The sequence below is a fragment of the Leucoraja erinacea genome, chromosome 36, assembly GCF_028641065.1.
Source record: "Leucoraja erinacea ecotype New England chromosome 36, Leri_hhj_1, whole genome shotgun sequence".
Classification (NCBI taxonomy): domain Eukaryota; kingdom Metazoa; phylum Chordata; class Chondrichthyes; order Rajiformes; family Rajidae; genus Leucoraja; species Leucoraja erinaceus.
In genome coordinates this window covers 1,443,300-1,468,503 of record NC_073412.1, presented here as the reverse complement: position 1 = coordinate 1,468,503, position 25,204 = coordinate 1,443,300, and the positions used below count along the sequence as shown (strand labels likewise).

General features: G+C 43.6%; 2 protein-coding genes and 1 long non-coding RNA gene across 5 annotated transcripts in view; 1 reads left to right on the top strand and 2 right to left on the bottom strand.

The window, feature by feature from the left end:
• The window catches only part of LOC129713657 (mucin-2-like), a gene marked incomplete at its 5' end in the record, with an annotated part of 29,530 nt that extends 20,750 nt beyond the window's left edge, over positions 1–8,780 (bottom strand). The window contains 4 exons of the mRNA XM_055662884.1: positions 3,643–5,558; positions 6,794–6,948; positions 7,120–7,178; positions 8,208–8,780. Coding sequence (XP_055518859.1) covers positions 3,643–5,558; positions 6,794–6,948; positions 7,120–7,178; positions 8,208–8,780 — 2,703 coding nt within the window. The remainder of the gene's footprint in view (positions 1–3,642; positions 5,559–6,793; positions 6,949–7,119; positions 7,179–8,207) is intronic.
• The window catches only part of commd4 (COMM domain containing 4), a 126,333-nt gene that overhangs the window by 49,330 nt on the left and 51,799 nt on the right, over positions 1–25,204 (top strand). The window lies entirely within an intron of this gene.
• Positions 13,879–24,437, bottom strand: LOC129713662 (uncharacterized). Its single transcript, XR_008726263.1, has 3 exons — positions 23,731–24,437; positions 16,857–16,926; positions 13,879–13,989 (listed from the first exon to the last, which is right to left on the bottom strand). It is a non-coding gene; the product is annotated as an uncharacterized LOC129713662 (long non-coding RNA).

Genomic DNA, 25,204 nt, shown 5'->3' with positions numbered 1-25,204 from the left:
GTACCTGTAGTTGTTGGTTCAGGTGTAGTTGGTGATTCAGTTGTACCTGTAGTTGTTGTTTCAGGTGTAGTTGGTGATTCAGTTGTACCTGTAGTTGTTGGTTCAGGTGTAGTTGGTGATTCAGTTGTACCTGTAGTTGTTGGTTCAGGTGTAGTTGGTGATTCAGTTGTACCTGTAGTTGTTGGTTCAGGTGTAGTTGGTGATTCTGTTGTACCTGTAGTTGTTGGTTCAGGTGTGATTCAGTTGTACCTGTAGTTGTTGGTTCAGGTGTAGTTGGTGATTCAGTTGTACCTGTAGTTGTTGGTTCAGGTGTAGTTGGTGATTCCGTTGTACCTGTAGTTGTTGGTTCAGGTGTAGTTGGTGATTCAGTTACACCTGTAGTTGTTGGTTCAGGTGTAGTTGGTGATTGAGTTGTACCTGTAGTTGTTGGTTCAGGTGTAGTTGGTGATTCAGTTGTACCTGTAGTTGTTGGTTCAGGTGTAGTTGGTGATTCAGTTGTAACTGTTGTTGTTGGTTCAGGTGTAGTTGGTGATTCCGTTGTACCTGTAGTTGTTGGTTCAGGTGTAGTTGGTGATTCAGTTGTAACTGTAGTTGTTGGTTCAGGTGTAGTTGGTGATTCAGTTGTACCTGTAGTTGTTGGTTCAGGTGTAGTTGGTGATTCAGTTGTACCTGTAGTTGTTGGTTCAGGTGTAGTTGGTGATTCTGTTGTACCTGTAGTTGTTGGTTCAGGTGTAGTTGGTGATTCAGTTGTACCTGTAGTTGTTGGTTCAGGTGTAGTTGGTGATTCAGTTGTACCTGTAGTTGTTGGTTCAGGTGTAGTTGGTGATTCTGTTGTACCTGTAGTTGTTGGTTCAGGTGTAGTTGGTGATTCAGTTGTACCTGTAGTTGTTGGTTCAGGTGTAGTTGGTGATTCAGTTGTACCTGTAGTTGTTGGTTCAGGTGTAGTTGGTGATTCAGTTGTACCTGTAGTTGTTGGTTCAGGTGTAGTTGGTGATTCAGTTGTACCTGTAGTTGTTGGTTCAGGTGTAGTTGGTGATTCAGTTGTACCTGTAGTTGTTGTTTCAGGTGTAGTTGGTGATTCAGTTGTACCTGTAGTTGTTGGTTCAGGTGTAGTTGGTGATTCAGTTGTACCTGTAGTTGTTGGTTCAGGTGTAGTTGGTGATTCAGTTACACCTGTAGTTGTAGATGTCAAATCGTTCAAAGTGGTATCTGGAGAAGATAAAATAGATAAATAAATATCTAGTAAATCAGCTTAATATCATATCATTATATTTTTATGTATATTCTAATATCGTATACATATATATATATATAATGATGCCTGCCTACTGAGCCTGACCCACTGTGTTTCTATCCCCCAGGGAATCTATGGACAGCATTCCCTCCATTTTGTCGTGTTAAATTTGTTCATTATTCTGATATTTATCTTTTGGACGCCATTCCGACAAAGCACTTTAACTCCCCCACCCATTGCCACACTGGCCTTTCTGTCCTGGGCCTCCTCCATCCCAGCGCAAACTGGAGGAACAGCATCTCGTATTTCGCTTGGGCAGCTTACACCCCAGCGGTATGAACATTGACTTCTCCAACTTCAAGTAGCCCTTGCTTTCCCTCTCCCTCCATCGAGCTAGTGTGAGCGGGTGGTCGCTGGTCAGCATGGACTCGGTGGGCCAAAGGGCCTGTGGGCTGCACTAAATCTCTCCATCACCCTGTGACTCACAATAATAGAACATCAAAAATAGAAGGGTCTCAACCCGAAACGTTGCCAATTCCTTCTCTCCACAGATGCTGCCTCACCCACTGAGTTACTCCAGCATTTTGTGACTACCTTTGATTTTACCAGCATCTGCAGTTCTTTCTTAAACATATTACAATGCAAGTTTATTTAAATTCATTCACAGGGTGAGAACATTATTAGCATTAAGGGGGAATGTGGGAGAAATTTCCTCGATGGAATCTTTATTTCGGACCCTTTCACCATTACGAATAACATTGATCAGCCAACTTCAACCTGCTAGTTAGTCAGAGAGTGATACAGTGTGGAAACAGGCCCTTCGGCCCAACTTACCCATACCGGCCAACATGCCCCATTTACTCTAGTCCCACCTGCCTGCGTTTGGTCCATATCCCTCTGCACCTGCCCTCTCCACGTACATCAGTCTTTGCAACAATCAATCATGTAGCTCTTGCGTTGTGAAAGCTGCAGCATGATTTATAACACTTACCACCAGAACGGATGGTCGATCGAATAAGTGTGACGTTTCCTAAATCTGTGCCGTTTTCTAAAGCATCCGCCAAATCAGTCACCACTTCGGCCTCAGTAGGCGGTGTGGCCGTGTTTTCGTACTCTAAGGTGCAATTTGCGATAATGGATCCATTCCTAGAAGAGATAAATTCACCTGATAATATCCAGTTTAGTTCATATCACATTCTGAGAGCTATGACAATAGACCAGATTAGTTTCTATTCACACCCCCTTTAGGAGGAGGTTAAAATATATTACGTTAATTGACTGCTCACGGTCAAGAGATACAAACTGTTTATTCCTTACCTGAAATTATTGACAACTGCTCGAAGGAAACCTGGGGTTTCTCCAAACACATTATTAAGCTGTAAAATAAATACATATATGAAGATTAATTTGAAATTGGTTAATCCTTCAGTCCCATTAGCCTACACAATACTATTTCACGCCTAATGAAAATTTCATTCAGTTCCTCTACTCCCTTAGATCCGCTGTCCTCCAGTACTTCTGGGAGATTGTTTGTGCGTTCCTTAGTGAAGACACATCCGAAGTCCCTGTTCAACTCCTCTGCCATTTCCTTGTTCCCCATAATAATTTCACCCGAGTCAGCCTACATGGGACCCACATTTGACTTTGCTACTCTTTTCCCCTTAACATATCTAAAGAAGCTTTTACTGTCCTTCTTTATATTCCTGGCCAGCTTCCCCTCGTACTTCATCTTTTCAGCCCGTATTGCCCGTTTTGTTTCCTTCTGTTGCCCTATGAAAGTTTCCCAATCCTCTGGCTTCCGGCTACTCTTTGCTGTGTTAGACATCTTTTCTTTTCGTTTTATTCTATCTCTAACTTCTCTTGTCAGCCACGGTTGCCTCCTACTCCCCTTAGAATCTTTCTTCCTTTTTGGAATGAAATGATCCTGCGTCTTCCGGAATTATGCCCAGAAATTCCTGCCATTGCTGTTCCACCGTCATTCCTGCTAGGATCCCTTTCCAGTCTACCTTGGCCAGCTCCCCTCTCATGCCTTCATAGTCCCCTTTGTTCAACTGCATCACAGACACTTCCGATTTAACTTTTTCCTTCTCAAATTGCAGATTAAAACTAATCATATTATGACCACTACCTCCAAGCGGTTCCTTTACCTCTAGTTCTATTATCAAATCTGGTTCAATGGACAACACTAAATCCAGAATTGCCTTTTCTCTGGTAGGCTCCATTACAAGCTGCTCTAAGAATCCATCTCGGAGGCATTCTACAAACTCTCTTTCTTGGGGTCCTGACCCAACCTGATTTTCCCAGTCTATTGAAATCCCCCATCACTAGTTCTAACGTATCATTTCATAAAAAGAAATAGGATCAACGAGATATTAATAAATAGATCAACAGAGAATAAGGGAACTTACCCCTCTAATAATATCGGTAGACAAGGATTGGAATTCGGGAGAACTTCGAACACTTAAACTTGGATTAAATTCACGATCAATACTGAAAGAGAGCGGGACATTAACTACCCCCGGAGTTTGGGTGGTTGTAGTTGATTCAGTCGTACTGGAGGTTGTTGGTCCAGGTGTAGTTGGTGATTCTGTTGTAACAGTTGTTGTTGGTTCAGGTGTAGTTGGTGATTCAGTTGTAACAGTTGTTGGTTCAGGTGTAGTTGGTGATTCTGTTGTAACAGTTGTTGTTGGTTCAGGTGTAGTTGGTGATTCAGTTACACCTGTAGTTGTTGGTCCAGGTGTAGTTGTTGATTCTGTTGTACCTGTAGTTGTTGGTTCAGGTGTAGTTGTTGATTCTGTTGTAACAGTTGTTGTTGTTTCAGGTGTAGTCGGTGATTCTGTTGTACCTGTGGTTGTTGTTTCAGGTGTAGTTGGTGATTCAGTTACACCTGTAGTTGTTGGTTCAGGTGTAGTTGGTGATTCAGTTGTAACAGTTGTTGTTGTTTCAGGTGTAGTTGGTGATTCTGTTGTACCTGTAGTTGTTGTTTCAGGTGTAGTTGGTGATTCAGTTGTACCTGTAGTTGTTGTTTCAGGTGTAGTTGGTGATTCAGTTGTACCTGTAGTTGTTGGTTCAGGTGTAGTTGGTGATTGAGTTACTGTAGTTGTTGGTTCAGGTGTAGTTGGTGATTCAGTTGTACCTGTAGTTGTTGGTTCAGGTGTAGTTGGTGATTCAGTTGTACCTGTAGTTGTTGGTTCAGGTGTAGTTGGTGATTCAGTTGTACCTGTAGTTGTTGGTTCAGGTGTAGTTGGTGATTCAGTTGTACCTGTAGTTGTTGGTTCAGGTGTAGTTGGTGATTCAGTTGTACCTGTAGTTGTTGGTTCAGGTGTAGTTGGTGATTCAGTTGTACCTGTAGTTGTTGGTTCAGGTGTAGTTGGTGATTCAGTTGTACCTGTAGTTGTTGGTTCAGGTGTAGTTGGTGATTCTGTTGTACCTGTAGTTGTTGGTTCAGGTGTAGTTGGTGATTCAGTTGTACCTGTAGTTGTTGTTTCAGGTGTAGTTGGTGATTCAGTTGTACCTGTAGTTGTTGGTTCAGGTGTAGTTGGTGATTCTGTTGTACCTGTAGTTGTTGGTTCAGGTGTAGTTGGTGATTCAGTTGTACCTGTAGTTGTTGGTTCAGGTGTAGTTGTTGGTTCAGGTGTAGTTGGTGATTCAGTTGTACCTGTAGTTGTTGGTTCAGGTGTAGTTGGTGATTCAGTTGTACCTGTAGTTGTTGGTTCAGGTGTAGTTGGTGATTCAGTTGTACCTGTAGTTGTTGGTTCAGGTGTAGTTGGTGATTCGGTTGTACCTGTAGTTGTTGGTTCAGGTGTAGTTGGTGATTCAGTTGTACCTGTAGTTGTTGGTTCAGGTGTAGTTGGTGATTCAGTTGTACCTGTAGTTGTTGGTTCAGGTGTAGTTGGTGATTCAGTTGTACCTGTAGTTGTTGGTTCAGGTGTAGTTGGTGATTCAGTTGTACCTGTAGTTGTTGGTTCAGGTGTAGTTGGTGATTCAGTTGTACCTGTAGTTGTTGGTTCAGGTGTAGTTGGTGATTCAGTTGTACCTGTAGTTGTTGGTTCAGGTGTAGTTGGTGATTCAGTTGTACCTGTAGTTGTTGGTTCAGGTGTAGTTGGTGATTCAGTTGTACCTGTAGTTGTTGGTTCAGGTGTAGTTGGTGATTCAGTTGTACCTGTAGTTGTTGGCCCAGGTGTAGTTGGTGATTCAGTTGTACCTGTAGTTGTTGTTTCAGGTGTAGTTGGTGATTCAGTTGTACCTGTAGTTGTTGGTTCAGGTGTAGTTGGTGATTCAGTTACACCTGTAGTTGTAGATGTCAAATCGTTCAAAGTGGTATCTGGAGAAGATAAAGTAGATAAATAAATATCTAGTAAATCAGCTTAATATCATATCATTATATTTTTATGTATATTCTAATATCGTATACATATATATATATATAATGATGCCTGCCTACTGAGCCTGACCCACTGTGTTCCTATCCCCCAGGGAATCTATGGACAGCATTCCCTCCATTTTGTCATGTTAAATTTGTTCATTATTCTGATATTTATCTTTTGGACGCCATTCCGACAAAGCACTTTAACTCCCCCACCCATTGCCACACTGGCCTTTCTGTCCTGGGCCTCCTCCATCCCAGCGCAAACTGGAGGAACAGCATCTCATATTTCGCTTGTGCAGCTTACACCACAGCGGTATGAACATTGACTTCTCCAACTTCAAGTAGCCCTTGCTTTCCCTCTCCCTCCATCGAGCTAGTGTGAGCGGGTGGTCGCTGGTCAGCATGGACTCGGTGGGCCGAAGGGCCTGTGGGCTGCACTAAATCTCTCCATCACCCTGTGACTCACTATAATAGAACATCAAAAATAGAAGGGTCTCGACCCGAAACGTTGCCAATTCCTTCTCTCCACAGATGCTGCCTCACCCGCTGAGTTACTCCAGCATTTTGTGTCTACCTTTGATTTTACCAGCATTTGCAGTTCTTTCTTAAACGTATTACAATGCAAGTTTTTTTTAATTCATTCACAGGGTGAGAACATTATTAGCATTAAGGGGGAATGTGGGAGAAATTTCCTCGATGGAATCTTTATTTCGGACCCTTTCACCATTACGAATAACATTGATCAGCCAACTTCAACCTGCTAGTTAGTCAGAGAGTGATACAGTGTGGAAACAGGCCCTTCGGCCCAACTTACCCATACCGGCCAACATGCCCCATTTACTCTAGTCCAGTGATTCCCAACCTGGGGCCATATGGCCCCTTCCATGGCAAATTTCAGGGGGGGGGGGGGACCCAGAGAAATATTTTGGGGATTTAAGGGTCCCATGTTCAATGAAGGGGGACACTTTTTTCCCCACTAATAATGTCAGGGGGGGGGGGGGCACAGAAAAATTAAAGATCCCAAGGGGGCCATGAACTAAAAAAGGTTGGGAACCACTGCTCTAGTCCCACCTGCCTGCGTTTGGTCCATATCCCTCTGCACCTGCCCTCTCCACGTACATCAGTCTTTGCAACAATCAATCATGTAGCCCTTGCGTTGTGAAAATTGCAGCATGATTTATAACACTTACCACCAGAACGGATGGACGATCGAATAAGTGTGACGTTTCCTAAATCTGTGCCGTTTTCTAAAGCATCCGCCAAATCAGTCACCACTTCGGCCTCAGTAGGCGGTGTGGCCGTGGTTTCGTACTCTATGGTGCAATTTGCGATAATGGATCCATTCCTAGAAGAGATAAATTCACCTGATAATATCCAGTTTAGTTCATATCACATTCTGAGAGCTATGACAATAGACCAGATTAGTTTCTATTCACACCCCCTTTAGGAGGAGGTTAAAATATATTACGTTAATTGACTGCTCACGGTCAAGAGATACAAACTGTTTATTCCTTACCTGAAATTATTGACTACTGCTCGAAGGAAACCTGGGGTTTCTCCAAACACATTATTAAGCTGTAAAATAAATACATATATGAAGATTAATTTGAAATTGGTTAATCCTTCAGTCCCATTAGCCTACACAATACTATTTCACGCCTAATGAAAATTTCATTCAGTTCCTCTACTCCCTTAGATCCTCTGTCCTCCAGTACTTCTGGGAGATTGTTTGTGTCTTCCTTAGTGAAGACACATCCGAAGTCCCTGTTCAACTCTTCTGCCATTTCCTTGTTCCCCATAATGATTTCACCCGAGTCAGCCTACATGAGACCCACATTTGACTTTGCTATTCTTTTCCCCTTAACATATTTAAAGAAGCTTTTACTGTCCTTCTTTATATTCCTGGCCAGCTTCCCCTCGTACTTCATCTTTTCAGCCCGTATTGCCCATTTTGTTTCCTTCTGTTGCCCTATGAAAGTTTCCCAATCCTCTGGCTTCCGGTTACTCTTTGCTGTGTTAGACATCTTTTCTTTTTGTTTTATTCTATCCCTCACTTCTCTTGTCAGCCACGGTTGCCTCCTATTCCCCTTAGAATCTTTCTTCCTTTTTGGAATGAAACGACCCGAATTATGCCCAGAAATTCCTGCCATTGCTGTTCCACCGTCATTCCTGCTAGGATCCCTTTCCAGTCTACCTTGGCCAGCTCCCCTCTCATGCCTTCATAGTCCCCTTTGTTCAACTGCATCACTGACACTTCCGATTTAACCGTCTCCTTCTCAAATTGCAGATTAAAACTAATCATATTATGACCACTACCTCCAAGCGGTTCCTTTACCTCTAGTTCTCTTATCAAATCTGGTTCAATGGACAACACTAAATCCAGAATTGCCTTTTCTCTGGTAGGCTCCATTACAAGCTGCTCTAAGAATCCATCTCGGAGGCATTCTACAAACTCTCTTTCTTGGGGTCCTGACCCAACCTGATTTTCCCAGCCTACCTGCATATTGAAATCCCCCATCACCAGTTCTAACGTATCATTTCATAAAAAGAAATAGGATCAACGAGATATTAATAAATAGATCAACAGAGAATAAGGGAACTTACCCCTCTAATAATATCGGTAGACAAGGATCGGAATTCGGGAGAACTTCGATTACTTAAATTTGGGTTAAATTCACGATCAATACTGAAAGAGAGCGGGACATTAACTACCCCCGGAGTTTGGGCGGTTGTAGTTGATTCAGTCGTACTGGAGGTTGTTGGTCCAGGTGTAGTTGGTGACGTAGTTGTAACAGTTGTTGTTTCAGGTGTAGTTGGTGATTCAGTTACACCTGTAGTTGTTGGTTCAGGTGTAGTTGGTGATTCAGTTGTACCTGTAGTTGTTGGTTCAGGTGTAGTCGGTGATTCTGTTGTACTGGCAGCTGTTGGTCCAGGTGTAGTTGGTGATTCTGTTGTACCTGTAGTTGTTGGTTCAGGTGTAGTTGGTGATTCTGTTGTACCTGTAGTTGTTGGTTCAGGTGTAGTTGGTGATTCAGTTGTACCTGTAGTTGTTGGTTCAGGTGTAGTTGGTGATTCAGTTACACCTGTAGTTGTTGGTTCAGGTGTAGTTGGTGATTCAGTTACACCTGTAGTTGTTGGTTCAGGTGTAGTTGGTGATTCAGTTACTCCTGTAGTTGTTGGTTCCTGTAGTTGTTGGTTCAGGTGTAGTTGGTGATTCCGTTACACCTGTAGTTGTTGGTTCAGGTGTAGTTGGTGATTGAGTTACTCCTGTAGTTGTTGGTTCAGGTGTAGTTGGTGATTCAGTTGTACCTGTAGTTGTTGGTTCAGGTGTAGTTGGTGATTCAGTTATAACAGTTGTTGTTGTTTCAGGTGTAGTCGGTGATTCTGTTGTACTGGCAGCTGTTGGTCCAGGTGTAGTTGGTGATTCAGTTGTACCTGTAGTTGTTGGTTCAGGTGTAGTTGGTGATTCAGTTGTACCTGTAGTTGTTGGTTCAGGTGTAGTTGGTGATTCTGTTGTACCTGTAGTTGTTGGTTCAGGTGTAGTTGGTGATTCAGTTGTACCTGTAGTTGTTGGTTCAGGTGTAGTTGGTGATTCAGTTGTACCTGTAGTTGTTGGTTCAGGTGTAGTCGGTGATTCTGTTGTACTGGCAGCTGTTGGTCCAGGTGTAGTTGGTGATTCTGTTGTACCTGTAGTTGTTGGTTCAGGTGTAGTTGGTGATTCAGTTGTACCTGTAGTTGTTGGTTCAGGTGTAGTTGGTGATTCAGTTGTACCTGTAGTTGTTGGTTCAGGTGTAGTTGGTGATTCAGTTGTAACTGTTGTTGTTGGTTCAGGTGTAGTTGGTGATTCCGTTGTACCTGTAGTTGTTGGTTCAGGTGTAGTTGGTGATTCAGTTGTACCTGTAGTTGTTGGTTCAGGTGTAGTTGGTGATTCAGTTGTACCTGTAGTTGTTGGTTCAGGTGTAGTTGGTGATTCTGTTGTACCTGTAGTTGTTGGTTCAGGTGTAGTTGGTGATTCTGTTGTACCTGTAGTTGTTGGCCCAGGTGTAGTTGGTGATTCTGTTGTACCTGTAGTTGTTGGTTCAGGTGTAGTTGGGTGATTCAGTTGTACCTGTAGTTGTTGGTTCAGGTGTAGTTGGTGATTCAGTTGTACCTGTAGTTGTTGGTTCAGGTGTAGTTGGTGATTCAGTTACACCTGTAGTTGTAGATGTCAAATCGTTCAAAGTGGTATCTGGAGAAGATAAAATAGATAAATAAATATCTAGTAAATCAGCTTAATATCATATCATTATATTTTTATGTATATTCTAATATCGTATACATATATATATATATAATGATGCCTGCCTACTGAGCCTGACCCACTGTGTTCCTATCCCCGCAGGGAATCTATGGACAGCATTCCCTCCATTTTATCATGTTAATTTTGCTCATTATTCTGATATTTATCTTTTGGACGCCATTCCGACAAAGCACTTTAACTCCCCACCCATTGCCACACTGGCCTTTCTGTCCTGGGCCTCCTCCATCCCAGCGCAAACTGGAGGAACAGCATCTCATATTTCGCTTGGGCAGCTTACACCCCAGCGGTATGAACATTGACTTCTCCAACTTCAAGTAGCCCTTGCTTTCCCTCTCCCTCCATAGAGCTAGTGTGAGCGGGTGGTCGCTGGTCAGCATGGACTCGGTGGGCCGAAGGGCCTGTGGGCTGCACTAAATCTCTCCATCACCCTGTGACTCACAATAATAAAACATCAAAAATAGAAGGGTCTCGACCCGAAACGTTGCCAATTCCTTCTCTCCACAGATGCTGCCTCACCCGCTGAGTTACTCCAGCATTTTGTGTCTACCTTTGATTTTACCAGCATTTGCAGTTCTTTCTTAAACGTATTACAATGCAAGTTTTTTTTAATTCATTCACAGGGTGAGAACATTATTAGCATTAAGGGGGAATGTGGGAGAAATTTCCTCGATGGAATCTTTATTTCGGACCCTTTCACCATTACGAATAACATTGATCAGCCAACTTCAACCTGCTAGTTAGTCAGAGAGTGATACAGTGTGGAAACAGGCCCTTCGGCCCAACTTACCCATACCGGCCAACATGCCCCATTTACTCTAGTCCAGTGATTCCCAACCTGGGGCCATATGGCCCCTTCCATGGCAAATTTCAGGGGGGGGGGGCAGAGAAATATTTTGGGGATTTAAGGGTTTCGTGTTCAATGAAGGGGGACACTTTTTTCCCCACTAATAATGTTGGGGGGGGGGGGGGGGGGGCAGAGAAAAATTAAAGATCCCAAGGGGGCCATGAACTAAAAAAGGTTGGGAACCACTGCCCTAGTCCCACCTGCCTGCGTTTGGTCCATATCCCTCTGCACCTGCCCTCTCCACGTACATCAGTCTTTGCAACAATCAATCATGTAGCTCTTGCGTTGTGAAAATTGCAGCATGATTTATAACACTTACCACCAGAACGGATGGTTGTTGGAATAAGTGTGACGTTTCCTAAATCTGTGCCGTTTTCTAAAGCATCCGCCAAATCAGTCACCACTTCGGCCTCAGTAGGCGGTGTGGCCGTGTTTTCGTACTCTATGGTGCAATTTGCGATAATGGATCCACTCCTAGAAGAGATAAATTCACCTGATAATATCCAGTTTAGTTCATATCACATTCTGAGAGCTATGACAATAGACCAGATTAGTTTCTATTTGCATCCCCTTTAGGAGGAGGTTAAAATATATTACGTTAATTGACTGCTCACGGTCAAGAGATACAAACTGTTTATTTCTTACCTGAAATTATTGACAACAGCTCGAAGGAAACCTGGGGTTTCTCCAAACACATGATTAAGCTGTAAAATAAATACATATATGAAGATTAATTTGAAATTGGTTAATCCTTCAGTCCCATTAGCCTACACAATACTATTTCACGCCTAATGAAAATTTCATTCAGTTCCTCTACTCCCTTAGATCCTCTGTCCTCCAGTACTTCTGGGAGATTGTTTGTGTCTTCCTTAGTGAAGACAGATCCGAAGTCCCTGTTCAACTCTTCTGCCATTTCCTTGTTCCCCATAATAATTTCACCCGAGTCAGCCTACATGGGACCCACATTTGACTTTGCTACTCTTTTCCCCTTAACATATCTAAAGAAGCTTTTACTGTCCTTCTTTATATTCCTGGCCAGCTTCCCCTCGTACTTCATCTTTTCAGCCCGTATTGCCCATTTTGTTTCCTTCTGTTGCCCTATGAAAGTTTCCCAATCCTCTGGCTTCCGGTTACTCTTTGCTGTGTTAGACATCTTTTCTTTTCGTTTTATTCTATCTCTAACTTCTCTTGTCAGCCACGGTTGCCTCCTACTCCCCTTAGAATCTTTCTTCCTTTTTGGAATGAAATGATCCTGCGTCTTCCGGATTATGCCCAGAAATTCCTGCCATTGCTGTTCCACCGTCATTCCTGCTAGGATCCCTTTCCAGTCTACCTTGGCCAGCTCCCCTCTCATGCCTTCATAGTCCCCTTTGTTCAACTGCATCACTGACACTTCCGATTTAACCTTCTCTTTCTCAAATTGCAGATTAAAACTAATCATATTATGACCACTACCTCCAAGCAGTTCCTTTACCTCTAGTTCTATTATCAAATCTGGTTCATTGGACAACACTAAATCCAGAATTGCCTTTTCTCTGGTAGGCTCCATTACAAGCTGCTTTAAGAATCCATCTCGGAGGCATTCTACAAACTCTCTTTCTTGGGGTCCTGACCCAACCTGATTTTCCCAGTCTACCTGCATGAAATCCCCCATCACCAGTTCTAACGTATCATTTCATAAAAAGAAATAGGATCAACGAGATATTAATAAATAGATCAACAGAGAATAAGGGAACTTACCCCACTAATAATATCGGTAGACAAGGATCGGAATTCGGGAGAACTTCGATTACTTAAATTTGGGTTAAATTCACGATCAATACTGAAAGAGAGCGGGACATTAACTACCCCCGGAGTTTGGGCAGTTGTAGTTGATTCAGTCGTACTGGAGGTTGTTGGTTCAGGTGTAGTTGGTGATTCAGTTACACCTGTAGTTGTTGGTTCAGGTGTAGTTGGTGATTCAGTTGTACTGTAGTTGTTGGTCCAGGTGTAGTTGGTGATTCTGTTGTAACAGTTGTTGTTGGTTCAGGTGTAGTTGGTGATTCAGTTGTACCTGTAGTTGTTGGTTCAGGTGTAGTTGGTGATTCTGTTGTAACAGTTGTTGTTGGTTCAGGTGAAGTTGGTGATTCAGTTACACCTGTAGTTGTTGTTTCAGGTGTAGTTGGTGATTCTGTTGTACTGGCAGTTGTTGGTTCAGGTGTAGTTGGTGATTCAGTTGTAACTGTAGTTGTTGTTTCAGGTGTAGTTGGTGATTCTGTTGTACCTGTAGTTGTTGGTTCATTCAGCGGTGTAGTTGGTGATTCAGTTGTACCTGTAGTTGTTGTTTCAGGTGTAGTTGGTGATTCTGTTGTACTGGCAGTTGTTGGTCCAGGTGTAGTTGGTGATTCAGTTGTAACTGTAGTTGTTGTTTCAGGTGTAGTTGGTGATTCAGTTACACCTGTAGTTGTTGGTCCAGGTGTAGTTGGTGATTCTGTTGTACTGGCAGTTGTTGGTTCAGGTGTAGTTGGTGATTCAGTTGTAACTGTAGTTGTTGTTTCAGGTGTAGTTGGTGATTCCGTTACACCTGTAGTTGTTGGTCCAGGTGTAGTCGGTGATTCTGTTGTATAAGTTGTTGGTTCAGATGTAGTTGGTGATTCCGTTACACCTGTAGTTGTTGGTTCAGGTGTAGTTGGTGATTCCGTTACACCTGTAGTTGTTGGTCCAGGTGTAGTTGGTGATTCCGTTACACCTGTAGTTGTTGGTCCAGGTGTAGTCGGTGATTCTGTTGTATAAGTTGTTGGTTCAGATGTAGTTGGTGATTCTGTTGTATAAGTTGTTGGTTCAGATGTAGTCGGTGATTCTGTTGTATAAGTTGTTGGTCCAGGTGTAGTTGGTGATTCTGTTGTAACAGTTGTTGTTGGTCCAGGTGTAGTTTGTGATTCAGTTGTAACAGTTGTTGTTGTTTCAGGTGTAGTTGGTGATTCAGTTACACCTGTAGTTGTTGTTTCAGGTGTAGTTGGTGATTCCGTTACACCTGTAGTTGTTGGTTTCAGATGTAGTTGGTGATTCTGTTGTATAAGTTGTTGGTCCAGGTGTAGTCGGTGATTCTGTTGTATAAGTTGTTGTTTCAGGTGTAGTGTAGTCGGTGAGATTCGGTGATTCTGTTGTATAAGTTGTTGGTTCAGATGTAGTCGGTGATTCTGTTGTATAAGTTGTTGGTTCAGATGTACTACTTTGTGCTGCTGCCTGTAGTGTGGTGGAACCTGCTGGTGCAATGTTGAATGAAGAAACCAACATTATTATTGTAATTTTTGTCTTGTTGGAAGTTAATTTTAATCTTCCCTCTGACATTAATGCTTGCATCATCCCAAGACCCACAACTTCTCCTCTATTTGTGTCCTGAGGTTCAGTGTCCATACCATCATCTCCTTTTGAGACAGATATCTGAGTATTACTCAGATGCTACTGGGACTCTGGACTCCAGCAGTATGCCACACATTAAGGGGCCTGTCCCACTGTACGAGCTAATTCAAGAGTTCTCCCGAGGTTCCCCTCGGAGATTTACGGTAATGGCCGCTCGTCGGTACTCGGGGCTCTCGTGGACATTTTTCAACATGTTGAGAAATCTTCACGAGTCTTTCCGCGTTTCCCGAGTACCTGCCGTTAGCGTTACGAGCCGCTAAGAGACGTCCCGAGCTCCGACATATCCGCTACGTACATTCTACGTGCTTACCTCCAGGAGTTTGGTTTTTAGTTTAAACTCAGGTGAGCTCTTGAATTAGCTTGTACAGTGGGACAGCCCCTTAAAGCTTGGGTACCAGGCTTGCATTACTGCAACTCTGTTTCTTTGGCATATCTGCCTGCCTTTGGTGCAGTTACATTAGACACTTGTGGCCGGCACGGTGGCACAACGGTAGAGTTGCTGCCTTACAGCGTTTACAGCGCCGGAGACCCAGGTTCGGTCCCAAATTCGGGGAAGTATTTGTGAAGAGTTTGCACGTTCTCCCCGTGACCAGCGTGCGTTTTCTCCGAGATCTTCGGTTTCCTCCCACACTCCAAAGACGTGCAGGTTTGTAGGTTAATTGGCTTGGTGTAAATGTGAATTGTCCCTAGTGTGTGTAGGATAGTGTTGGTGTGTGGTGATCGCTGGTTGGCACGGACTCGGTGGGCCGAAGGGCCTGTTTTCTCTAAAACTGTGCAGATGTAGGCAGGAGATTGTGTCCCTCATGTTGGATGGGTTCTGGTGGGATATTTGTGGCTTTGTGCGGCTGCTCTTAAATGACTGCGCAGACACCATAATATTGTGAGGAATTTGGATTACGTCAGCAACTGGCTGGGTTGATGGTAGAGATTGAACAGAGGAAGGTGGGCATGGTTTTGGCAAGGAGCTTATGATGTAAATGCCCATCCATTAAGAAGGACATTACTAAACCGGGTGTGCCCTTAACAGACAAAGTTGGCATGGTGGAATAGTGAGGAAAATCACTGCCTTAATATGCGTAGACTGGGGCCAATCTTGACCTCGGCCACTGTCTCTGTGGAGTTTGCACGTTCTCCCCCCCCCCCCCCCCCCTCACCCCCACATCCAAAGTCGTGCAAGTTGGTCAATTAATTGGCCACTTTAAATTGTGGAAGTGAATGGCTGAAGCCATGGTGTAGCGAATGGAAATGTTGGAGATTTAATAAAGTAAGATGAGTGTAGGCGGGTGGTCGACTTGTCGGGCTGTGGAAGCTCTCCACATCCATTGTCAGTGGAAGAGAGATCATATTGGGGTCGGTAAGGGGACAGTGGGGGGGGGGGGAGATTTGGGAATGATGCACAATGGATTTCCTTTCAGTCTGAAGAAGGGTCTCGACCCGAAATGTCACCCATTCCTTCTCTCCAGAGATCCTCCATGTCCCGCTGAGTTACTCCAGCTTTTTGTGTCTATCTTCGGTTTAAACCATCATTGCTGTTCCTTCCAACACATGAAGATAGCACCCAATTCCCGCGTCCCAGCCCATGAAGGGCCGAATGGCCTACTCCTGCACCTAATTTCTATGTTTCTAGTAGATTTGGTGAGATTTATTAATGTCACGTGAACTGAGGTCCAATGAAAAGCTTTGTTTATGTTTGCTACCAATCAAATCAGATCATGTTGCATTAATCTACAATCAGGCCAAACCCATCCATTAGGGAGAGCACATGGAAAGAGTGCAGAATATAGTAGGTTTGGACCATCTACTTGCAGGGAATTGGTTTAGTTTAGTTTAGTTTAGTTTAGTTTAGTTTAGTTTAGTTTAGTTTTTTGCTAGTTTAGTTTAGTTTAGTTTAGTTTAGTTTAGTTTGTTTAGTTTAGTTTAGTTTAGTTTAGTTTAGTTTAGTTTAGTGTGGTTTAGTTTAGTTTAGTTTAGTGTTTTAGTTTAGTTTAGTTTAGTTTAGTTTAGTTTAGTTTAGTTTAGTTTAGTTTAGTTTAGTTTAGTTTAGTTTAGTTTAGTTTAGTTTAGTTTAGTGTTAGTGTGTTTAGTTTAGTTTAGTTTAGTTTAGTGTGGTTTAGTTTAGTTTAGTTTAGTTTAGTTTAGTTTAGTTTAGTTTAGTTTAGTTTAGTTTAGTGTAGTGTTTAGTTTAGTTTAGTTTAGTTTAGTGTGGTTTAGTTTAGTTTAGTTTAGTTTAGTTTAGTTTAGTTTAGTTTAGTTTAGTTTAGGTTAGTTTAGTTTAGTGTGGTTTAGTTTAGAGATACAGCATGGAAACAGACCCTTCAGCCCATCGAGTTCATGCCGACCATCACACTAGTTCCATGTTATTGCACTCTCCCACCCACTCCCAACATACAAGGGGGCAATTTAACCGACGCCAGTTAACCTACAAACCCGAGCGTCTTTAGGATGTGGGAGGAAACCATAGGACCCGGAGGAAAGCCACGGGAAGAACATGCAAACACCCTACAGATAGCACCCGAGGTCAGAATTGAACGTGGGTCTCGGGCGCTGTGAGGAAGCAACTCTTCCACTTGCTCCCTTCCTATCATCATTTGTTTAAGAGACCCCAGTTTCTATCCCATCAGCTTACATTAGTTTTATTATAACCCGCAGGGTAAGTGTAATAGACTTTCATGCACATTTACTGAGATGTGTTGAGTGCTTCACGTACCTATAATTAGCAGTAACAAGAGATAATGAGGCTGCTCCATGGTGTAGTCACTCTGTGACTCAGCGAGATTCTGAAAAAAACAAAGAAAGAATGTTATTTTCCATTTTGATGCACCCATACACATGCCTGCTTCTCCCGAAACGTTGCCTACTGCTTTTCTCCATAGATGCTGCCTCACCCGCTGAATTCTTTCCAGCATTTTGTGTCTAGTGTCTGTTTACAACTGGCACGATCAGGCTGAAGACAAGTCCCGACCCAAACGTTGTCTGTCCATTCCCTGATCTGTTGAGTTCCTCCAGTATTTTGTGTTTTGCTGAGAATTCCAGCATTTGCAATTCAATCTCTCTCCAGTTTCTTAGCATTTGATCATTTATCTTTTGATTGATGGAGTCACACAGCATGGAAACAGGCCCTTCGGCCCAACATGCTAATGCTAACCAAGATGCTCATCTACACTAGTCCCACCTTGTGCATGTTTGGCCCATAAACTAGAATTTAGAAGATTGAGGGGGGATTTTATAGAAACGTACAAAATTCTTAAAGGGTTGGACAGGTTAGATGTAGGAAGATTGTTCCCGATGTTGGGGAAGTCCAGAACTAGGGGTCACAGTTTAAGGATAAGGACCGAGATGAGAAAAACATTTTTTCACACAGAGAGTGGTGAATCTGTGGAACTCTCTGCCACAGAATGTAGTTGAGGCCACAGTTCATTGGCTATATTTAAGAGGGAGTTAGATGTGGCCCTTGTGGCTAAAGGGATCAGGGGGTATGGAGAGAAGGCAGGGATGGGATACTGAGTTGATCATAGGATACTCAGCCATGATCACATTGAACAGCAGTGCAGGCTCGAAGGGCTGAATGGCCTACTCCTGCACCTATTTTTTTTTCTAAACCTCTCCTATCTCCCTCTCATCTAACTCTCAGTCTGAAGAATGCTCTCGACCTGAAACGTCACCCATTCCTTCCCTCCAGAGATGCTGACTGTCCCGCTGAGTTACTCCAGCTTTTTGTGTCTACCTTCAATCGTAAGCATGCAGCAACAACAGGAATGCTCATCAACATATCAATTACACCTTAGCCACAATTACATTTGAGAGCATTGACCACTAAATATTTGCATTAGTGCTGCAGGATATTTTTTGAGGGGCAGGTGGTTGGAACAAAGGTCAGAGATAAGAACCATAGGTGTGAGACAGGGTTGAGGGCAAAGGGAGGAACGTTGTGGGGAGGTGCGAGGGGATGGGAAGGAATAGGTGGTGGTCTTTCTCAACTGTATTCCCTCCTGCTATGCAGGGGAAGGGGTGTGCTACACCTTGTGGTAATTCCCATCTTCATGGCCTATTGATGGGGGTCCACTTGATGTTTGTTCATAAGGTCATACGTTCCAGGAGCAGAATGAGTCCATTCGGCCCATCAAGTCTACTCCGTCAACCAATCATGGCTGATCTATCTTTCCCTCTCCCCTGCCTTAGAAACATAGAAACATAGAAATTAGGTGCAGGAGTAGAGGCCATTCGGCCCTTCGAGCCTGCACCGCCATTCAATATGATCATGGCTGATCATCCAACTCAGTATCCCGTACCTGCCTTCTCTCCATACCCTCTGATCCCCTTAGCCACAAGGGCCACATCTAACTCCCTCTTAAATATAGCCAATGAACTGTGGCCTCAACTACCCTCTGTGGCAGAGAGTTCCAGAGATTCACCACTCTCTGTGTGAAAAAAGTTTTCCTCATCACGGTTTTAAAGGATTTCCCCCTTATCCTTAAGCTGTGACCCCTTGTCCTGGACTTCCCCAACATCGGGAACAATCTTCCTGCATCTAGCCTGTCCAACCCCTTGAGAATTTTGTAAGTTTCTATAAGATCCCCTCTCAATCTCCTAAATTCCAGAGAGTATAAACCAAGTCTATCCAGTCTTCTCCCATTGATATTCTGTATTCATGCCTACTGTGTTCTGTTGTGCTGAAGCAAAGCAAGAATTTGGGATACACGACAATAAACTCTCTTGAATCTTGAATCTTGAAAACCTTTACTAATCAAGAACAAACTCCACCATAAAAATATCCATTGACTTGGCCTCCACAGCCGTCTGTGGCAATGAATTCCACAGACTCACCGCCCTCTGACTGAAGAAATGCCTCCTGCTTTGCTGCCTTGAGCATTGATTTCTCTCCAATGCTTAATATTGGAGGGCATGAAAACTGTTTGGAGAGACAGCGTAGAAACAGGCCCTTCGGCCCATCGGGTGCACACCGACCAGCGATCCCCGCGCACTAACACTATCCTACACACACTAGGGACAATTTACAATTATACCAAGCCACTTAACATACAGACCTGGCCTTCTTAACAAGAGGATTTCAGTACAGGAGTAAAGAGGTTCTTCTGCAGTTGTATAGGGCTCTGGTGAGGCCACATCTGGAGTATTGTGTACAGTTTTGGTCTCCTAATTTGAGGAAGGACATCCTTGTGATTGAGGCAGTGCAGCGTAGGTTCACAAGATTGATCCCTGGGATGGCGGGACTGTCATATGAGGAAAGATTGGAAAGACTAGGCTTGTATTCACTGGAGTTTAGAAGGATGAGGGGGAGTTTTATAGAAGCATATAAAATTATAAAAGGACTGGACAAGCTAGATGCAGGAAAAATGTTCCCAATGTTGGGCGAGTCCAGAACCAGGGGCCACACAGTCTTAGAATAAAGGGGAGGCCATTTAAGACTGAGGTGAGAAAATCTTTTTCACCCAGAGAGTTGTGAATTTGTGGAATTCCCTGCCACAGAGGGCAGTGGAGGCCAAGTCACTGGATGGATTTAAGAGAGAGTTAGATGGAGCTCTAGGGGCTAGTGGAGTCAAGGGATATGGGGCGAAGGCAGGCATGGGTTATTGATTGGGGACGATCAGCCATGATCACAATGAATGGCGGTGCTGGCTTGTAGGGCCGAATGGCCTCCTTCTGCACCTATTTTCTATGTTTCTATGTTTCTGGAGTGTGGGAGGGAAACTGAAGATCTCGGAGAAAACCCACGGGATTTATTGTCACGTGTATCAGGGATAGTCCGAGGGTCACCAAAGAGGTAGATAGTAGTTCAGGACTGCACTCTGGTTGTGGTAGGATGATTCAGTTGCCTGATAACAGCCGGGAAGAAACTAATGTAAAACCAACTTGTGGTTTGATTGGAAAAAAAAACCTAATGCTGGAAATATCAAATATTTCTGTGTTTAGAAGATAGAAGAGTACAGCACGGGAACAGGCCCTTCAGCCCACAATGTCTGTGCTGAACATGATGCCAATGCATTATCTGTCTACATACAATCCACATCCACCATTCCCTGCATTTCCATGTGCCGATCCAAAAATCTCTTAAACGCTACTAGCGTATGTTCATCCACCACCACCACCCCTGGCAGCACGTTCCAGGCACCCACCACCCTCTCTGTTCCCCGCTCATCTCACTTTAAACTTTGTCCCTCCCACCTGGTGCCCTCTAGTGTCTGCTATTTCCACCCTGGACAAAAAGTTTCTAACTGCGAGCTGATCTCTGCCTCTCGTGATTTTACATACTTCTATTAGTCCACCCTGGTGGTTGAGAGAAAATAATCCAGGTTTGCCTGACCTCTCCCCGATGTCATGATATCTGTTCATAGAAACATAGAAACATAGAAATTAGGTGCAGGAGTAGGCCATTCGGCCCTTCGAGCCTGCACCGCCATTCAATATGATCATGGCTGATCATCCAACTCAGTATCCCGTACCTGCCTTCTCTCCATACCCCCTGATCCCCTTAGCCACAAGGGCCACATCTAACTCCCTCTTAAATATAGCCAATGAACTGTGGCCTCAACTACCCTCTGTGGCAGAGAGTTCCAGAGATTCACCACTCTCTGTGTGAAAAAAGTTCTTCTCATCTCGGTTTTAAAGGATTTCCCCTTTATCCTTAAGCTGTGACCCCTTGTCCTGGACTTCCCTAACATCGGGAACAATCTTCCTGCATCTAGCCTGTCCAACCCCTTAAGAATTTTGTAAGTTTCTATAAGATCCCCTCTCAATCTTCTAAATTCTAGAGAGTATAAACCAAGTCTATCCAGTCTTTCTTCATAAGACAGTCCTGACATCCCAGGAATCAGTCTGGTGAACCGTCTCTGCACTCCCTCTATGGCAATAATGTCCTTCCTCAGATTTGGAGACCAAAACTGTACGCAATACTCCAGGTGTGGTCTCACCAAGACCCTGTACAACTGCAGTAGAACCTCTCTGCTCCTATACTCAAATCCTTTTGCAATGAAAGCTAACATACCATTCGCTTTCTTTACTGCCTGCTGCACCTGCATGCCTACCTTCAATGACTGGTGTACCATGACACCCAGGTCTCGCTGCATCATGATATATGTATTTTTATTTCTATTTATTTTTAATGCACACCGACTGGTGGTTGAGCAACGTTTTTTTGTTTCCTCTGGGTATGTGAATACTCAGGAAATGACAATAAAGATATACAATACAATACAATAGCTAACATCCCAAATCCAACATTTAAAGATTTTTATTGCAGTTTGATGGAACGGACAGATAATTCAGTGTGGTTTTCTTGGGGGAAAAATGTCAATCTTCCCCTAACCCCAAGACATAAGAAGATGTGGATCATACTGATTTAATACAGAACACCATCGGCAATAGGGTATGTAGGCACAGAGGCTCGTTAACTTTAAACAGTGTCTGGGGAGCAAGGAAAACTTGATTCCAATTTTGTACCATCTCAAATCAAAAATATTGCAGACGCCGCTAATTTAGTTAGAATAGTTCTGGAGATACTTAGAAGGTCAGCCAGCATCTGAGGGGAAGGAATATTGAGTGCAGGTTTGGTCCCCTAATTTGAGGAAGGACATTCTTGCTATTGAGGGAGTGCAGCGTATGTTTACAAGGTTTGTTCCCGGGATGGCGGGACTGTCATATGCTGAGAGAATGGAGCGGCTGGGCTTGTACACTGGAGTTTAGAAGGATGAGAGGATATCTTATTGAAACATATAAGGTCTTGGACACGCTAGAGGCAGGAAACATGTTCCCGATGTTGGTAGAGTCCAGAACCGGGGGCCACAGTTTAAGAATAAGGGGTAAGCCATTTAGAACGGAGACAAGGAAACACTTTTTCTCACAGAGAGTGGTGAGTCTGTGGAATTCTCTGCCTCAGAGGGCGTTGGAGGCAGGTTCTCTGGATGCTTTCAAGAGAGAGTTAGATAGGGCTCTTAAAGATAGCGGAGTCAGGGGATATGGGGAGAAGGCAGGAACGGGGTACAGATTGGGGATGATCAGCCATGATCACATTGAATGGCGGTGCTGGCTCGAAGGGCCGAATGGCCTACTCCTGCATCTATTGTCTATTGGAATAGGGTTAACACTTTGAGTAGATGATGCTTCTAGGGATATAAGAAAAGGGGAATGTGTGAAACTTAGCATGGTTTTTTAATTATCTGAGATATTACTTTGTAAGCCTCACAGTGAAACTAACCATTAACTGAACTTCAATCCACCAATTTAAAAAAAATGGCACAGAGTGCTGGAGTAACTCAGCGGGTCAGGGAGCATTTGTGGAGAACATGGATAGGTGACGTTTCACAGAGTGCTGGAGTAATTCAGTGGGTTAGGCAGCATCTGCGGAGAACAGATAGGCGACATCTCGGGTCGACACCCTTACTCCACTGATATTTCTGTGGCAAATACTGTAATATGTGGAGAAACAGGCAACTGTAGATGCTGTTTTACCAAGGAAAGATGCAAAATACTGGAGTAACTCAGCGGGTCAGGCAGCATCCCTGGAGAACATGGATTGGTGATGTTTCGGGTCAGACTGATTCAGTACTTTGAGTCCTATTTTTTTGTAAACCAGTTGCTGAGAAAGACACTAAGTTCAGCTCCTTGGATTTCTGCTCCACTGCGAAATCTCACACTGAGTTACTACAGTACCTGGTGTCCTGTTCCTGCCCCACCCCCCACCCCGCCAGTTTGCAGAAGGGTCCCCGACCCGAGATGTCGTCACCTATCCATGTTCTCCAGGGATACTGTCTGACCCGCTGAGTTACTCCAGCATTTTCTGTCATTCCCAAATAACCTATTACAGTTTTCCTCATAAATGCAGTGGACGGCGTTGGCTTTTGATGATCGAGGCTACAATCACAAGTTTGTGAATTGAAATTCACACCTGCACTGAATCTCCCTTCAATGGGAATGTTCGGCTGCATCTGTAACAGGTGTTATAGACCTGCATTTTTAAAAGTTATTACTGCATTAGAAATCCAACTTAATTTTCTTCTCAACAAAATTCCTTTTCATCTCAGATCAAAGATAATTTATTGCTATGACCTGCTTTAGTTCATTTGGGAGTTGTTCTTTCTTATACTATATTGAAGATCATGTTTTTGCAGCCTGCCACTTGACAAACCAACAGAAGGAAACATATGGATCAGTCGTGGCTATCCAAAATGTAAAAAAAAAATTAAAAAATGCAGATGATGATCTGAAGAATGTTCAGAAGGAAACTCGAAACATCGAAATACCTTGCGTTTCAAGTCTGCAATAGTTTCACAATGTGGATCCATTATATTGAACATATGAATACAACAACACAGTAAACTGGTTCACAAATCATTCATATCAATAAATTGAATGAACACAGATTTGCTTTTAAGACCTCTTAAATTCTGACAATCATTTTCCACCGACCACACATACCCAAATAAAAACATACCAAGCAGATAATTAAACAGGTATTCAATTCTGATCTTCGCCACATGTATGCATAATCAAAATTTATAAAAAAGATAACCATCAAAAAGACTTTTAACCTGATAGAATAGTATAGAAAATATCCACAGAATTACCTCTCGTTGAAATAAGCGTTCGATATTTAATCCTTTCTCAAATTCGAACGTTGGTTGAAGAAGTACTTTGGGATTGTTAGCTGGGGCAGGTTATCTCCTCGTCTGGTACCTGCTCCTTCTGACCCACATCGGTTATGATTTTTTGTGATATAGTAACAGGTTCCTTATGTGGCAATGGGAGGTGTCGTGTTTCGTGGTTTTCGTGACGCTTTTCTCCCTGCCTTTTCTCCTTGAGGCCCTCAAGCAATGAGGCTGACAAAGACTGGTGGAATTCCAGTTGAACTGGTCCCACCACTCCTTCAGGTGGGTTGACTGCATTTTTCTCGTCCTCGCTAATCTTAAAAGATACAATTTTCTCTGTCATCTTGTTTGGGTTCCATCGTTGAGCCAGGCAGCACGGAAACAGGCCCTTTGGCCCAGGTTCCCCATGCCAACCCAGAATGTCCCATCTACAATAGTCCCACCTGCCCACGTTTTCCCCATATCGCTCCAAAACTCTCCCATCATGTACCTGCCCAAATATCTTCAATGGATCTATGGTAGACAAAAATGCTGGAGAAACTCAGCAGGTGAGGCAGCATCTATGGAGCAAAGGAATAGGTGACTTTCAGATTTGAGTCTGAGGAAGGGTTTCGACCTGAAACGTTGCCTATTTCCTTCGCTCCATAGATGTTGCCTCACCCGCTGAGTTTCGCTGCGCCGGAGACCCGGGTTCGATCCGACTACGGGCGCTGTCTGTACGGAGTTTGCACGTTCTCCCCATGACCCACATGGGTTTTCTCCGAGATCTTCGGTTTCCTCCCACACTCCAAAGACGTGCAGGTTCATTGGTTAATTGGCTTGGTGTAAATGTAAAAATTGTCCCTAGTGTGTGTAGGGTAATGTTAGTGTGCGGGGATCGCTGGTCGGCACGGACCCGGTGGGCCGAAGGGCCTGTTTCCGCGCTGTATCTCTAAACTAAAAACATTAGTAGAAAATGCACAGAAATAGTCGACTGAGACCCAGGCAAGAGTCGCTACCTATTGGTGCCACTTGCAAAGACCAGTCTGGTCCACATGCTGAGTCTTCTGGAGCGGAGCTTAAACCAGGTGAGCTCCAGGTTTATAGTCCCAGCCTCAACTGCCTCCTCTGGCAGCTCGTTCCATACATCCGCCACCCTATGTGTAGAAAATGTTTCCCCATCAGGTTCCCATTAAATCTTGCCCCTCTCAACTTAAACCAATGTCTTCTGGTTTTTGATTCCCTTACTCTGAGTAACAGGCTCTGTGTATCCACCCTATCTATTCCCCTCTATCTTATACACCACCATCAGATCAAGTCTCATCCTGACCTCCAAGAAATAAAGTCCTAGCCTGCCCGCACCTCTCCCTGTAACTCAGACAAGTCCTGGCAACACACTCGTAAATCTTCTCCACTCTGCAGTTTACCAGTGGCTTCTGAAGGTATCAACAGACATTTGGTCCAAGAATAATTG